The 18,009-nt window shown below is 39.2% G+C and overlaps 1 protein-coding gene across 1 annotated transcript; it reads left to right on the top strand.

Moving 5' to 3' along the window:
• Positions 1-1,078: 1,078 nt before the first annotated feature.
• On the top strand, positions 1,079-6,313 carry LOC137259544 (uncharacterized). The gene is made up of 3 exons (XM_067797174.1): positions 1,079-1,220; positions 4,717-5,057; positions 5,834-6,313. Exons 1-3 carry the CDS (start codon positions 1,079-1,081, stop codon positions 6,311-6,313), a joined length of 963 nt encoding a protein of 320 aa, XP_067653275.1.
• The last annotated feature ends 11,696 nt before the right edge of the window (positions 6,314-18,009 follow it).

The following is an 18,009-nucleotide window of genomic DNA, read 5'->3' as shown; positions in this document are numbered from 1 at the left end:
ACCGTTCACCTCGCCGTCTGTGTACCCTTGACCTGCCATCTGAGTTGTCCGGAATAAATCTCGACTCGTCACTGAATCAAACATCATAACAATCTTGTCTCCTGTGCCAGATGCTGTCTGCAACACGTATGACGAGCTCGTCATTGACGGTGGAGCATAATTTGACGGACGTCGGTGACGGTGGAGCATAATTTGACGAACGTCGGTGACGGTGGAGCATAATTTGACGGACGTCGGTGACGGTGGACCTTTACTAAGGTTAGTCTCCCGTTGCACGAAACAACCTTAACTAAGGCTAACCTTAAGTTAAGTCTGAGAATTAAGGTTGGTCCCACCCAACCTTAGAGTCTCTAAGATTGGGAAGGGAATATGTTGGCTACTTTTATTTTACAAAACGAGACTGAGAGAAGTTTAAGGAAGCAGAGCGTGTGCTCCAGCGCTGAAGAGTTCAGCCTTAGTTAAGGTTACTGCTAAGGTTGGAGTCCGAATTAAGGTTGCCCTAAGGTTGTTTTGTGCAACGGGCGTATCTTTCTCTTAAGGTGATCGTAACTCTAACCTTAGTGTTTAAGGTTGATCTTAGCTAAGGTTGTTTTCTGAACAACGGAACTGGTTCTGACTGGACGTACGCTAGGCAGCCAAAGCGGTAGTCGGGAATGAATTCCTTACATGGGTCAGCCGAATGTGTTCGTCTTGCTGACGTGTCGTCACGGGTGGACGGTCGGTCGAGGGCAAAGCTCTTGAGTTCCCATAATGATCAAAACGTCTTCAAAGAGATGACATCGTCTGGCCACTTCTTTTAGGCTATTCCAGCTTATAGCACACTCATTGTGCGTAACGCTTTTTAATAACCTTTGTTCTATACTATTTAAGTTGTGCATAGTTACATTTTTTCCCGTTAGCATAGGTTCCCGTGTTCACTTTCAGAATAGCTCTTCTGTTTGGACATGTGTCAGTCTGGAGTCTGGTTTTGATATTCCAAGCTACCTACATTCGTGGTCACAGACCCGACGTCAACGTGGCGTCAATCATGATGACGTGTCCCGCGCCACGAGCACTCCAGTGTGCACGGCTGTGCACGATGACGTCAGGAAGCATGTTGTTCTTGTACAACCCCCTCCACGGAACCTGTCAGTTTTACAGTGATGTTGCGAGGTGCCCAGCTGAGAATAGTCTCCAGAATGAGTCCAAGCACTCCGGCCTGTATTTCTACAGAACTGAAGGTAGGAGGATGGCTTGACTGAGTGATTTAGTGAGTGAGTGGGTGAGTGAAAACTACATAACGGTAGGTATGAGGAAAGTATACGCAAGGTATATGCAGGGCGAGTGTGTTGATATTTTCGCCGTTTTTAACACTATCCAGCATGCAAAATAGTTTCCAAATTTTGCCTGAAAGTTACTAGCCCACAGAATAGTTCAACATATAGACACGGCTTATATCTTTCAGCGGCTAGTAACTATGTTGAACATTTTTATCAGGTTGTAATCTTACATGGTTTCAAAAGGTGTATTGTAACTTGAGAAGTCAGGGAGGGTGATACAAATGACCCTATGAAAATTCACTAGTCGGTTTGGCCAGTGAATATGGAGCTTTACTAGCCCGACTGGAGTTTTACTAGCCCCGGGCTTGCGGACCAATGACTATTTCACCTGTTCTCATCTATTCTTGTATTAGAGGGATGGGGAGGGGTAGGGTTTAGAGCTTTCGTTCGTCACGCTGAAGACCCGGGATCGATTCCGATTGTGTGCAATGTCAAGTCCATTTCTGCTGACTCTCAAACAGGTAAAACTGGGAGTCATCACATTGTGGGCAATTTCGCCGCAGTTTCTATCAGTTTATCTTGGAGAGTAATGAACGGCATGTTAAACCCGCTTCCGTGAAATACCCCTTTTATTAAACTCGTAGCAGACCAAGTATCAAATCAGCTAACTCGTTTTAATAAAATGGTATTAAACAGAAGGTCGTACAGCATCCTGTATATACTTGGTCTGGTCCAATACAGCCGCTGCTGCATAAAATCCCATTCGACTCGTGGTATTCACATATTAACTCCCTTATCATTCTTCTCAAATCATCGTTTGATTGGCTAGCGAAGTCAAGGTAATCAAGGGCAGGTAACTTGTATTTGCAAGAACCACGGACATGGGTCCGCGATTGGTGCATGTTCACCGACAGTTTAAACCTCAAAGGTTTTAAAGATCAGAATTGATATGCGGTGCTAATTTCCTTGTTGTGACCACGGCGTTTCTCCCGCAGGTGGTCAGAAGCCTCAGCCAAAAAGATGGACACAGTTGCTCTTCAGTCCAAAAATTTTCCACGGTCGGCCTAAATTCTTTGAACTGTCACTACAACGCAAGAAAATACAAACACATCCTCACCTTCGAAGTGCCAGTTTAATTACTTGCATGGCCCTAATGCCACAACCAAGAAGGTGTCTGGTGCCTGTTGGTGTTTGGAACGTTCCTCTTGGCAGCAATGGTCAGGGGAAACGTGTGATTAATGCCCTCGCGAAATACATGGCTGTGGACGAAGACCAGCGACTTCTTTTCTTTACAGATTACTTCAGTGGTTTTCTGAGAAAGATGTCCTTGGAATGGAGACGTCTTCAAGCAGCGGTGTCGTGAGCTTACTGTGTTTCCAAACCACCAGCTGATATGCACATGTGCTTCGGACAGACTCATAGATATGAGCAACGATGGCTCTGTGAAGAGACTTGTGACGATGTACATATTGCATCAAATGCAGCTCCTGCGGACGCATTTTCACACACCCGGGTATCTTTAGCAAATGTCGTTAACACATAATACTCTTGTGAATATTACAGCTATAATAGAGATTCCGCCAGGAATCATTTACGATGGCCAGAGTAACGTCTGTATGCTTTTCTGTTATAGAGCCATAATGTTTGTTGTATCGCAAACCGAAATCCTCAGGATGACAACAACAAGACGTATTACTATTGAAGGAACCAACTTTGTACATGTGCACCTTCTGTGAATTTTACCGCATCACTTTTCCGTGTGTTTAGGTCTCCTACTAGACTAGGATTTTTAACAAAAAGTTGGTCACGGAGATCAACAGAAAAATGGGATAGAATTTAAAGACGTACTATCACGCCACACTTCTCTAATCATCACTATTGCATTTCTCCCCCCACCCCCTACAAAGCTACCATATTTTATTGTGAAAAGAAAAAAACACGCATTAAGAGCACACTATGAAATTAAAAAGTTCGAATGAATTAATGCAACGTTGCATTATAAATCGACGCTCCTGCCCTCTACCGACCGAACCCCAGAGAATAAAGTCCCTTGTAACGTATGATTCTAGGAATATCCTATAACGCAACTTGTGATAGAAGCCAGTTCGGCTGAAACCAACAACACCATGGGCGACAGTTTTCGATGTGCGTAGCAATCGTTTACGTTCCACGTATGACAAGTGTTATCCGTTTGGAAGCTGTTCGCTGTTTATCGATTTCAGGCAGGTCTTGCGGGATAAAAAGTCTGTATCAATAGGAAGCGGTTGTGAGAGCATATGCAATCTATTATAGATCAGAATATTGTCGGAATATTGTTGGAATGATGACGGAGAATAAATTATTCAAGCATCAAAGTTGTATTATAAGTGCTATGTACTGTGTGTACTCTGTTACCCTTTCATTAAGTGGCTCTCATGAACTTAAAGTGGTTGGAATAAAAGAAAAAAAGAAAAAAGAAAAAACAACAACAAAACAACCCCACCTCCCCAAAAGAAAGAAAAAAGAATAATATAATAGAAACTAAATATAAAATAAAACCAAACAAACAAACTAAAAAAAAGTAAAAAAAAGAACACCTCCCACCCCACCCCCACCCCCACCCCCACCCCCACCCCAAAAAAATAAATAATAAAAAATACAGGATGCAGTGTCGACTGGAACATCCAGAAGATGGACCCTAGTTTAAATGTAACATTAATAAATGCACACAGAGAAGATCCAGGTTAGAATTGATCTTCATCAAGCCATGTTTGTCGTAAGAGGCGACAAACGGGACCGGATGCTCAGGCTCGCTGACTTGATTGCCACATGTCATTGCGTAGATCGATGTTCATGCTGTTGATCCCTGGATTGTGTGGTCCAGATGTTGATTATTGGTTTGGCGGATTCGAATATTTACAGACTGATAGCTTGAATATTGCTAAGAGTGGCTTTAAACATCAAGCGGCATGAACGACACCCCTTCATGTCGATTTGTTTCATAGATTCTAAACTTAGCACAAATGACGAGTTTTATTGACAACGACAATCACAGGAACCCGATATCGCACTGTAGGTTAAACACAGACCATATATATACACTCCTGTCATATATATATTAATAGAGTAAAGGAGCAGCAGCTGCCATATTGGATTGTCGTGTCGACATCGACTCGCTCCGATGTCAGGCCGAAATGTACGCTAAGAATACGGTGACATTCGAAACAATGCACACGTACCTCTCAATTATACATTTCCCCACGCATCCTTTGTGATTTCCACGACATCACATCCATTTTATTAACGTTAATACGTCCTCAAACTCGGAAATCAAACCAAAACACCTCTGGGGTGAACGTTATCCCGTACTCTCAGCCTCTCGAGCGATCCTATTGGTCCGCTGATATAGTATCGGTAAACAAGACGGCATGGTTTGAGAACGAAAAATCTTGCATCTATGAATTTGACATCCGCTCAGGCGGACGCTTTGCGTTTAGTTGTCAAAATGGCCATTCTCTTGTAGCTATTGGCCAAGCGGGCACCGGCAAAACTGTTTTGATTAAGAAGATAGACCGTCGTTTACGCAAAAATGGAAAGACCGTGTCGATCACTGCCAGCACAGGAATGGCTTCACGACAGTTTCAACATGGGAGACCTCTTCACCAGTGGGCAGGACTGAGTGATGGACGGTTTAGCAACGTGGAGCTCTCAACTCTTCTCTTAACAGACGAGAAGAGACACGTCTTGGACAGAAATAGATCCACAGATGTGCTTATCATTGATGAGATCAGAATGATCAGCAGGAAAGTCTTTGATCAGGTACTTACCATACATTCATCAGTTCATGGCCTGAGTGTGACTTATTGCATTACTTTCCTTTATATATGCTTCTTTACAAGCTTTTGTTGCCAACTTGGTATAAAACCTTTTTCCAATTAGAGCCAGAAAAGAAGTAACAGAAGAGAAGTTTGTCTAGTTTTCACATATCTTTTACTTTTGTATGTAGATGTTAATCTGTAATTAAGATGTAAGGGTCACTGCTTCATGAACTTCATATCTTTAAGTGGACTTCAAAACTTTTTTCATTAACACAATGGAGTACCTTAAGTGCTGATTTCTTTATCATTTTGTAACTGATTTTCTATTGAAAGTCTGTCGTGTTTCCAACCAAACGTTTACCTTTGATTATTTCATACACATGCAAATTGACTACTGAACAGCCAAATCCACAAGTCTGTTTAGGTTAATAAGTAAAATTTTGAAATTTGTCTAAAATACATTTCTTGATAAATCTTTAATAAATATACATTTGTAATCTATTTATTTGAATACACAAAAAGATGGATTATATTTTCTGTTAATACCGGACAGTATATTAGAAAAATGGATATACATTCATGAGAGGGAAATTCAAACCTTTTCAATATTCTTTCATGTAAAATGAACCAAATCTGTTTGCAAGTATCAGTTTAATCATCAATATAAGTACTCTATCAGGAGTTTAAAAAGATAATCATTTCCACAATTATTACACCAAACTGTATGTTTTATACAAGCATTCATTTTAAATTTAAAAAAATGTATGATTTCTTCAGCTGGAATTTGTGTGCAGGACTGTAAAAGATCCCAGCTTATGTTTTGGAGGACTGCAACTCATATGTGTGGGTGATTTCTATCAAATCCCCCCACAACCAAATGATTTGTATGGTGATCCTGGTTACCACGCCTTCACAAGTCAAGCATGGAAGGCAATATTGGGTCACAAGGTAAGACTAACCACTGTAATGAGACAGAAGGATCCACAGTTGGTTCAAGCCGTAAATGAACATGAGCATGGAACACCAAGTGTCGCAACTACTCAGCTAAAGTACAGACTCTCTCGTCCTTTACCAGATACTGCCCATCCTAGTCCTGTGTACCTGTATGCCACAAATTTTGATGTGCACTGTCACAACACAATGGCGCTTAGAAGATTACCTGGACCCATTCAGAGTTATCAATCGCAGGACCTGGGTGATGTGCTCAAGCTAAAGAAAAAGTACAAGCTAAAGAAAAAGTGGCCAAGAGAGTTTTAACTCTGAAGATAGATTCACCAGTCATGCTCATCAGAAACTTATCTTCAGAGCTGGTGAATGGTTTGATGGGGACAGTTGTTGCTCTTGATGAAGATGGACCAACTGTCAAGTTTGGAGAAATAGTGAAAAAGCTGGAAAGGGTGTCATTTACAGTGTACGACCCTCTACAACAAAAAATTCTCAGTGAGAGAATACAGTTCCCAATTAATCTGGCATTTGCAATGAAAATTCATAAGTCTCAAGGACAGACCATCGCCAATGTAGTTGTAGACTGCAGAAACATGTACCAGCCTGGACAAGTGGGAATTGCAGTAGGAAGGAGTGTTGACACAGCTGGCTTGTGTGTGAAGCACTACAGGCTACTCCCTTCTACAGATGTATCATGTTCTCGAAAGGTTAGTGATTTCTCAATTGTAATATATATTTAAACATAATTAGTATGACATATACACAGACCATTTTCCCAAAATACTCAGAAATGTATTTATTTACTGTTATTTCTACTGCTGTTTTTTTTTATATTGCTAGGTATAGTGTATTAACAACATATTAAACATCACATACCCTAATAATGATAGTCTTACAATGATGATAAACTATAGTGGCGCACATATTGTTCCATCTTGACCTTGATTTGGGAGACAAAGAACATGACGAAGTCCAAATAAGTGACTTTGACGAGGATTCTGATTTCAATCAGGATGAACTACAGACCATAGAAGATTTGGAGAAAAGTGCACTTGAAGTAAAGTAGTATCCATTGTTCCATAGGGATATATGTGCACTTGACTTGTGTAAATATAGGGCACACCCTCTGCCCCAACCTCCCCGCACTTGGGATCATGTGGGAAGGTCGTTTTATGAACTCGGTGAATCAGGGGGATTTTCTGAGGGGATAAGGTCAACAATCATTTCAAATAGTTGAAATGAAAGTATCACATATAAACCAGCAAGTGGTGAATCCAGAGGATATGCACTGTGTAATCGTGTCTGTATTTTCTTTACCTTTTTGGAGATACTGTATCACAATCAATCATTCACTCCTGTGCTTCCTTGAAACCTCTGTAAAGAAGCTGAAAATTGTTGTGCATGTAGTAGATACATGTTGACACAAGTGGAAATATGAAATATCAGCAAGCTGTTGTAATTGAAAATTAAATCTCCTCAAATGTTCCACTGTTTGTAAGTGTAAACATGGCAAATGGAATTGAAACCTGTTTGTAGTAATAACAGTATCCTTTTAATAGATGTAACCATTTCACTTTTATTGTCTTGTAAATACATGACGCTATTGACAGTGACAAGATAATTTTCATAAGGCATGTTGAATTCATGGAAGATGGAATTGAGCTGTGTCCATTCATCTTTTTGAATCTCATTTTTTATGCATTGTATGAAATCAGTTCATCACCTTTGTTTTTGTTAACCTTTAGGAGCCTGTCATCAGTGAGGAGGATGTGCCATCACAGTTTTCCAAAGAAAATGCTGAAGCACTGTTGTCGAAGCTATACTGCAAGGTGCCAATGACGACTCAGCAATGCAACTTGAATTCTGACATCTTTGTCCTCAAATCAGACATGACTAGGGTTCTAACATTCTTGAATGTACAATACAAGAATGTCCTCAGCATGAAGATAGATTCAACCAAGAAAGATGTTGTTGACTGGAATCTGTTTTTCAAAACTTACCAATCTTCATTATTATCTGCCTCCTACAAGTCTGCCTGCATCGGCTTGTACAGTCCAAGGCCAATCAATGCTCTATTGTGTGGTACTCTGATGACTGAAATTCGGAAAACTGTGGTAGCTGAAACAGAAATGAAGAATGTAACACATACATCAAGAAGCGATGATGCAAGTAAAAGTGCAATTAAAATCTCAGCGCATGGAAAGATACGTTATGTTGATGGGAGATGTGTTGCTAAAGTGAAGTACCGTTTCATGGAAATGGTGAACTCTGAACACAACTCGGTTGGTATTGTCATGGACATTCAATCGAAAAGGAAAGTAGCTTTGCTGGAAACCATCACAGAATCACAGGCTTCTATTCTGGAGACAACACAATATACAGAGAGTACACTAGATACTTTCAGAAAACAGAATATGTCTTGTGGTCTCACAAATATCTCTGACAAGGCATTTGAATTCTTTCTTCATGTAGAAGAAGCAAGACTCCAATTGTATAGAGAAAGTTTGCTAACACAACTTGGACTCCATTTGCTTCAACATGTTCACAAGACTATGCACCAGGACAAAGATCTGTATGAAGAGTGGGTAAACCTATTTGCCAGTGTGTCTTTGTCACTGGTCACTCCACAGGAAAGTGAGTCACATAGTCCATGTGATGTCATTCATGATATTACAGAAGTATGTGTTTGTATTGAAGAGCTGTATGAAAACATTGTAACATCCTACCTCAATGTCACTGATGCAGTGTTCCGCCGGAAAATCACATCAGATCTTCGCAAACAGAAGATGATGGAACACAGGAAGCAAGTCCTTACAAGGGAGAGTAGAAAGGCACACAGTTGTCTGAACATGTCAACCATACTTCAAGACAAATCGGCTTCACATTACAAGTTGAAGGCAGCTATCATGCAAAAGAATGTTCTCTTGAAAACTTCACAAAGAAAGAAATCATCCTTTTGGGGAAAGCTGATGATTCTGTTCTTTCAAATGCTTCAGAGAAAGAGTTGCTAATTAAAAACCTATCAGAGAAGATTATCACCTGTGATGACATGCCTTGTGCAAGTATGCTCGGAGAAACATCAGTTGCAGATCCTTCAAAGCCGTCAAAGTCAAGTGCCAGCATCTCGTCTGACATCACATCTGTGGAGGAAGCAAACTCTGATGTCAACATTAGGAAGGGTAAAGGTAGAGGTAAAGGAAAGGAAAGGCTGAAAGTGTTCATAAGACTGGGAGAAGGAAAGCAACACGAGGGAGGAAACGAAAAAGTAAAAGAGAGACTGTTCAAGAGGATAGAGAGACTGACTTTTGTGCTGTGTGTGAGGACATGTACTTTGAAGAAGATGAGGACCCATGGATCAGTTGTACTCACTGTGAAAGATGGTTTCGCCTGATCTCTGAAGATCAGTGGAATGAGGTGTCATAGGAGAATGCAGACTGGAAGTGCCCTCTGTGCTGTTAGGAGACATATCATGGTAAGAATCTCAAACATGGTATCTTTACTCTCAGCAACAGACGTATGTAATAAAGATAAATCATTCCAATTGTTATTTTTGCTTATGGCAGACGTTCATTGAGAATTGAATATAAATGAAATATCCGTATTATTGTAATTGGTTTAAAGTATTTAAGTACATCTAAACCTTCATATTACTGGTTTTCTTCTAGTTTTAATTGCTTCAATGGAAGGGCACCACTCTGAGTGCTTGATTTTCTGCTTGATGCATTGGCTTTCTTGGAGATTATGCCCTGACACAAACTGATACTGTTAGCTGCATGGCAATATTGTATGTAGTTTGGGTTGCTGCCTGACCCATGATGTAATCCCCGTTGTTGCGAGAAGTGATTCTCTACAATGTCGCTATTGACAAACAATGGCGTAATATGGTGATTTGCAACCAAAACTGTCTCAGTCACAAGCTTTTGAAAACCATTGGTCAAATATTTTAAGTCCTCAAATGTTTCTTTGGAAAGGAAATTAGTTGTTTCCACACTCGTTTCCCATTTGCAGAACCACTGTAGAGAGGTCTGGATTGATGAGAGTCTGGTGTCACTAGATGAGAAGATAGGACGTCGATCCCTGAAGAACATGATGAGGATGCTGGTCTGCTCCAACAAGGAGATGGCGCCCTGGACTCTCTTTCCATTGGACACAGACGCTTGAAAACGTTGCATGAGGTGAAGCATATCTTCGTCAAGGACCTCCTCTGCCAGGTGGTTCCGCATCTTGTCTGCCTGGTTGGGATGCAGATGGGTGGTTGAGAGCTTGTAGTGTATTGACAATCCATGACACTTATCCCATTCGTATGCTTCAACAAGTAGCGTCCATGTGACCTCAATCCCATCGACGTTCAGAAGTCTTGTATGCCAGTTCTCATGTCCACTGTGGAGAAGGTTGTTTCTTATTTTTATGAACAGATGAGATGGATCTGATAAGATGGATACTTGATAGAGGGAACAAAATGGGCTTGGGATGGTCATACTCTTGTCTGGTAGAGTGTGTTGAAATGAAGCTTGATGAGCATTCGATTGTTTGATGAACCATCCATGCAAGTGTAAAGAACACGGAAGTCCCACCTCTCTAAAGCCTGTACAACATCCCAAAACATAGAGTATATTTGTGGGGCAGTGGCTTGATCTGTAGGGAAATGGGCCACTGAAAATTGGAAGCCTGTCAAACCCAGGAAAATGAATTGCATGACATGTGATGCAAGGACTTTATTGTTTTTCTTCTTGAAAAGTTGCTCACCCTCCACTCCTGTGTCCGTGAAGCCGATGAGACGATTTTCAGAACTTTTCTGTTGGATCACCAAATCCTGCTGGATGGACATCTCGTCAAATATTAAGCCTCCGAAATAACCAGCTGTTTTCATTTTGTTGTGTTGAGCTTGCAGTTACATCCACTGTAGCATTTCCTCATTTATGCCTGCCTTCTGCTCAACAGAATTTTTCAGTCTGCTCAATGTGGCTTCAGATGGTGGTGCCATCTGGCCAGACCCAAGGAGGTGGCGGTATACTCGTGGACTACGGGATCAGATGGACAAAGCTAGCTCCATGACAGAGCTGTCCCATCGGCGTCCATGCAATTTTTTTCTGTTTGATATTTGGGACTCGATAAGATTGAGTTGGCCCTTGTTTAAGTAAGGAGCATTTTGCCTTATGACGTCCATAACACTTTGCAAGGACTCATGTATGTGTTGTGGAACAGCATTAATTGTGTCGTTCCTAATCACTTCGTCAGGGATTTTTTGTAACTTTCTGCAGGCAGCACATGGCACATATGATTTCAGGGATTTTAAACTGAGAATCTTATGGCATCGTTTAGAGTATGCTACTTGAATGTTTTCTGCATTTGTTTGAATGTAAGCATTTTCCTTTGCTGCACATGATAGGTTGCCTAGAGTAACTCCATGACAATATTTACACGTATCAACTGCAGCAAACAGGGACTTTAGAGAAAAACTCTACTTTACTTATACCCACTGCTTTCCCAATGTTTGTATCTCCAATTTTGAAAGAAACTTTACCATCATGGAAAACATGCAAGTGAAGGGAAACAGGATTCCCTTTGCACTGGCTGATATCTTTACAGAAGATACGTTCTGCATCAGTTTGCTTTCTTTTGAAGTATGTGTCTGGTACATAGTTATCAATGTCTTCAAAGGACAGGTTATCTGACTGGACTGTTTGTCTGAATTTTATTCCTTGGTACACACATTTCAACTTTGTCCAATCACTTGAAGTCCTTTGTCTAGTTTTTTTTTACTTGAGGAAACGCCTTAAAAACGCACCTTCCTAGTGCCATGTTTGATATCTCACCAAACTGATGCTTAAATTTATTTGTCAGTTCAGCAACAGGTATTGTTGATGAAGAATCTTCTTCAAAATTCTTGTGTAACCTGCCAAGAAATATCTATGTTATAATTGTTTACAAATCACGAATGTCAAAATTAACATAAAAATCATATTGTGTTATTTGCAATCATTACATTTAAATAATCATCCATGCTGTTGTGTCTGAGTCAATTAACAAGAACATTGGAGACCTTTTGAAACATGTTATTTTCTCGAATTATTCACAGATAACAGGGAGACTGACTTACATGTATGCTTTTGTTAAGTAGCAGTTCCAATGTCTGAAATTGTGCAATTGTCTCCTTGTTTTAACACTGGGTGTGAGTTCATTGGTTCTTCAGTTTGTATTTGTGTTTTATTCCATGCCTTATGGAAGTTTTGTAATTTGTAACACTGTACCTTTGCACTGGCTGTCATATATTTATATTTAAGATCAACCAAGAACACCATAAACGTGATAAGACAGGTCTGTGTAAGGATATCGTTTCCTTTCAAAAAATATTAAAAGTTTAAAGAAAGTAAAGGCAGCATGTAATAATGTCTAAACATTTCAACTATTCATGAAAGGATTATAAAGGCTTCCAGTGAAGCCTTTGTAACAGATCGAATACTATAAAAATATATTACAGACCCTTCAAAAAGGCACAATTCTTGCTTACATTTGGTAGCATGACAGGAAAGTTTAATGACAGTTCAATAGAATTTTCAATATGTGAGGTACTAAATGGTTTAATGTTGACATATTTTAAGATAATTTACATCAGATATTCAGCATTTCTGTCCTACAAGACTGAATATGAAAATTTTCTTGATATTGTCAGTAGCACAGTTTCCTTTTGTCTTTTGATATATATGTACTTACACATCTATGTTCATAATTATTTTAATATTAAGAAGTGACAGCTGGCATTTGTTCAGTGGTAATATTAAGCTGCATTGTTTTGGGGGCTTTTTGTCTGTGAATGTATTCTAGCATATTGCCATTGCATCAGAAGCCATGAAAATAAATGTCAACCACCTCTTTATCAAGATTTTTCCATTAAAACCTAAATTAACAATTTTTAGAACGTATACTTGTGTCATTGTGAAATAATTTCTCAAACCTCTTTAATGTGTTTGTGCTTTTTTGTCACTTCAAATAAAATCACATATACTGAATGAAAAAATTCATAGAAATCAAAGAGTGTTAACTTTGTGAAATATTTAAAATATACGTTTGCATGAGTTTGTGTTGGCAGCAATGTTACTTTGAAAATTAACTATTGAATCTCTTCAATATAGATCTAGGCATAGTGTAGCTATCTCAGTCATAGCAAAGCTACATATATACATACCAAAATAATAATCCTTGGAATCCTTGGAATCCATGGTGATATGTTGCCTTGAAAAATGTATGGCTTCCACAAAAAACACGAGTTTTAAATTTCGCGCGATTGTAATGAACTTTTTCTGGAAAAATTACTTCCGTTCAGCGGACCAATGAGATCGCCCAAGAGGCTGCGAGTGCGGGATAACGTTCACCCCAGAGGTGTTTTGGTTTGATTTTCGAGTTTGAGGTCGTATTAACGTTAATAAAATGGGTGTGATGTCGTGGAAATCACACAGGATGCGTGGGGAAATGTATAATTGAGAGGTACGTGTGCATTGTTTCGAATGCCACCGTATTCTTAGCGTACATTTCGGCCTGACATCGGAGCGAGTCGATGTCGGCACGACAATCCAATATGGCAGCTGCTGTTCCTTTACTCTATTAATATATATGACATGACTGTATATCTATGGTCTATGTTTAACCTACAGTGCGATATCGGGTTCCTGTGACGACAATAGAGTCTATGTAGAAACGCCTCCTTTACAGAATAAAGAAGTTGTATATCCTTAAACTTGTCCTCATTCTTCATCTTTTCGAGGGGCGGTGGGGTTAATCTAGTGGTTAAAGCGTTCGCTAGTCACCCTGAAGACCCTGGTTCGATTCCCCATATGGGTGCAGTGTGGGCCCATTTGTGGTGTCCCCCGCGCCGATATTGCTGGAATATTACTAAAGGCGGCGTAAAACTAAACTCATTCATCTCTTCAACTCTTAGAATGCCAATCAAAGAAAACAAACAAGTCATTTGGTACCCATGCCGGCATAGGCTTTGACAATTTAAAAAGTGGAGAGGCCCTGGCCGCTGACTTGGTTGACACATATCATCGTATCCCAGTTGCGTAAACTGGTGCTCATGCTGTTGATCATTGGATTGTCTGGCCCAGACTCGATTATTTACAGCCTGGAAGTAATATCCTCTTGATAAGACTTCACAGGTGCATACGCTGAGTGGCATTTTGGAAGTTGGAAAGATACACTCAGTATATACACACTACTGATGTTCCGATTCGTTGAAATAGTCGAAGATTGGTCGCAGTGACGAAACAACCAAGCAATCGATCACATTTTCTCATAATCGAAAACAAACGATTTTGGAACTACTGTTTTAGTCATTGAAACACTCGATGATTAACAATATCCTCGAGGTTGTCAGGGCCTGAAGACGTGTTTGATTTTTAGAAAACTCACTGTACTAACTGAAAAGTCTTGACTGAATATTTCTTGAAAATTCCGGGACGTTTATGTTAATGATATAGTAGTCATCATGTTATACATATCTGCAATAAAAACCTGGCTAGCTATTCCCGAAACGTTCGTAGAGCTACGAACTTCTCAAGCCCATTCTTAACACATTCGCTACGATCAAAGTTAAAAATTCTTAGGGCTACGAACGTTTCGAGAATAGGGACCCTGGGCCTGGAATTACGAAGCTGTCTTAGCGCTAAGATAGTCGTAAGCGAAAGCTAATGTATGGCACTTACGACTATCTCAGCGGTAAGATAGGGACAGAAACATCTGGAAAACGACGCCGCTAACGAACTTTTTTCTTCGATGGCTTGTTGTTAATGAAGCAGTATCAGTTGTGAGATTTCAACCAATTTCTAACACTAATACACGCCCTGTCCTCTCCAAGTTAGATTCCTGCTATAAGAATCAATACCAAAATGTCACGCTGACAAAATAGTCGAAGTTGTTATCCATAAAGGGTCATGTTCAAACCTGGCTTGGGCTGGTCACTTAACTCATTAAGGCCGAGAGCCGCGTATATGCGTCAAATTAATTAGCTTCTCACAGCGAGAGTCGCTTATTGGGGGTAATAAAAAGCACCTCTTATTCAGCGAGAGCCGCATATTGGGGGTTACGAAAAGCACCTCTCATTCAGCGAGAGCCGCGTATGGGGGTTGTTACATTTTAAATTCGTACTGTACCTATAATTTCAATCAGTTTAGCAGTAATGACCAAAGATTAGCTTTTAATTGGTAAAATAACAGTTATCAAAAGTTTAGCACTTTCTACATTGGTACATATATTTTCTGTCCTACCCTCGCCCCCTGAAGAATTTGTTAAAGAATTGAATAAGATTTTCTATGACTTTTTGTGGAGTGGAAAAAGGGACAAGATAAAACGAATTAACATGATTAGGTCCTACGAGGATGGAGGCTTAAGAATGACTGATGTAAACTCGTTTGTGCACGCCTTGAAACTCGCTCACCTAAGAAAATGTGCCCGAAACCCCAATTTTATTAGTCCCAGCCATTTTCCTTTAGACGAAATTTGTACTTTAGGCGCCAATATTAATGTATATGGTAAGTGTAAAAATCCCTTCTGGAGAAGTGTCTTGGACTCATGGTCAAGTTACGTAAAACGCAAAAAGCATTGTCCAGAAAATATTGACTACATTCTTTCTCAGCCTCTTTGGTTGAACCACCATTTTAAAGACAAAACCTTTTTCATTAAAAACTGGTACACTAAAGGCCTTCATTCTATTAAAGATATTTGTAATTCTAAAGGCTTAATGACATTTGAAGAGTTTAAAATGGCGTTTGATGTCCGAGGCACTTTTCTAGACTATCACAAGTTGCTTACTTGTATTCCTTCTGAATGGAAACAGACTATAAATGAACAATTTATTATTTCAAAACCAAACTTAAATATTAGTTGTAATGTATTAGACTTGCTCAAACCAGGCAAGGGCGCTAGATATTTTTATGACCTCATTATCGCCTGTAGCGATTACCCATCAGTTTGTGACAAGTGGGTTAAAAACTTTAACCTTTCTTCTCTTGACTGGAAATAAATATTTCTTCAGTACAGACGGTGCACAAAAGATATCAAGCTACTAGAATTTCAGTTGAAATTCTTACACCGGATAGTGTTCACGAGGAAGGAATTAAAGGCTATGAAATTAATTAATGATGATACCTGCTCTTTCTGTAAAAGTGATAAAGAAACTTTAGTGCATGTTTTTCTGGAATGTGAATATGTTAAAGACTTCTGGTCGAGTTTGCAACTATTTTGGAATACTCATACAAACTCCCGTGTAACTCTAGATACGAAAGCTATACTCCTTGGATTTCCTTCACGCTTTAGACTGCTGAATCACTATCTTTTACTGGGCAAACGACATATTTTCTTAAGCAGCTTACATGGCGATAATCTATCAATAGACACCTTTACTAACAATCTGAAACAAATATGTGCCATAGAACGATTTAATGCCAATAAAAAGAACGAAACTTTAGCTTTCGAAAACAAATGGTCAATGTTATTAAAAAAGTTGTAAACTCCAACCAGACTATTCATACAAATCTGCCATAGAACCATGCCCACGCCAACACAGTACATGTAACATTGATTTACTACTATTTTCACTTTGTATTTGTATTGTAACTGCCTGTGCATTTTCTTCTTTGCTGGAATAAAAAAAAAAAGGATTAGCTTTTCTTACGAGAGAGGTTACTTTCTGTGTTAATCAGAAGAACTATTAATGTGTTTTGATAACAATTGCTTGCAATGTCGGGGGCTTATACTGGCAAATGAACACATGTCTGCGAGGAGGTACGTGTATGTTACTCGTCATTGGGAGTGAATACTTAAATACTATGTTTGCACACTGATTGAATTAACGGTGACAAGGTTACAAAACCTTCTTCTAAATGAAATCATTCATTCATTCGTTGTAATAGTCCAAATAATGAATCGTAGACATAAATAGCAATACTGTATTACACTCATGTTCGTGTAGATTTGAAATAAACCAAGTTACTAATTTAGACCTAATTCATTTGCGACTATTGATTTTTAAAGTTGACAATAATACATAATCAAATATGAAGTGATAACTCTTGCATCTACTCATAATATACATATATAGTACACATAAACCATACAAAGGTAACTGGGGTATTTTGTTCAAGCAGTTTCGTGCTTGTTTGAAATGTGATTTTTCAATGCAATTTACATAAGCATCGTGTAAGAAACGTTTGTATTTGATTTCTGTAATTATCTTATCCTGTGTAATGATCACGTGTATCAGATCCATCATCAATAAAAGGAGGATAATATATCAGTTACGGAAATGATGTGTATAATCATTCAATCAGACAACACTAAATGAGATATGTGAACATCTCTTTCAACCTCAAAATAACAGCCTCTGGCAGAATGCATGTCCAGGTAAACTTTTGTCCCGTGACAAGTGTAAAACAAACTAATGCGTTGTTACATCATTGGAAAAAAACCTGTTTTGTGGAGTCACGCCCATTGTCAATCTTCTGAACATCGTTTGCTTTCAAAACAAATATAAGTATGTCCATCTTCATAAATATTTGGGGAGATTCAACTTCAAGTGTATACATCACGATAAATCAGTATCGTGTTACTGTTTCAAAATTCTATATGTACTTGAATTATGGTATTTATTCGTAACAATGTGCAGATTAAATTGAAATGTTCAGCGAACCATTATGTTTGATGTACAAGTAGTGTACGCAAAAAGTATATGCAAATAAATACCATCTCTACTCAATAGTTGGATTGGGTTATGCGGGGTAAAAATAATCGGATTGTAGCGCTTTGAGCGCTTCAAAGAAACAAACTCGTCAAAGTGCTTGTTAGTTCTACGTGTACATTTCAGGCATCCTTACGATTATATATGTTCACGATACACAAACTTTTCATGATAGCTAGAGTTGATCAAGCCAAAATCTAGCATATCGATTGGTCATCGATCTAACCAATAGTCAATCTGTATCCAAGCTGTCTGGTGACCGAACGTACTCTTCGGA

The sequence above is a fragment of the Haliotis asinina genome, chromosome 13, assembly GCF_037392515.1.
Source record: "Haliotis asinina isolate JCU_RB_2024 chromosome 13, JCU_Hal_asi_v2, whole genome shotgun sequence".
NCBI lineage: Eukaryota > Metazoa > Mollusca > Gastropoda > Lepetellida > Haliotidae > Haliotis > Haliotis asinina.
This window is presented reverse-complemented; position numbering and strand designations above follow the sequence as displayed.

Coding starts and splice junctions, on each gene's coding strand:
- LOC137259544 (XM_067797174.1), top strand. CDS start 1,079: ATGACGTCAGGAAGCATGTTGTTCTTGTACAACCCCCTCCACGGAACC. Junction 1,221..4,716: donor GTATTTCTACAGAACTGAAG/GTAGGAGGATGG, acceptor ACATCCGCTCAG/GCGGACGCTTTGCGTTTAGT. Junction 5,058..5,833: donor GCAGGAAAGTCTTTGATCAG/GTACTTACCATA, acceptor TGATTTCTTCAG/CTGGAATTTGTGTGCAGGAC.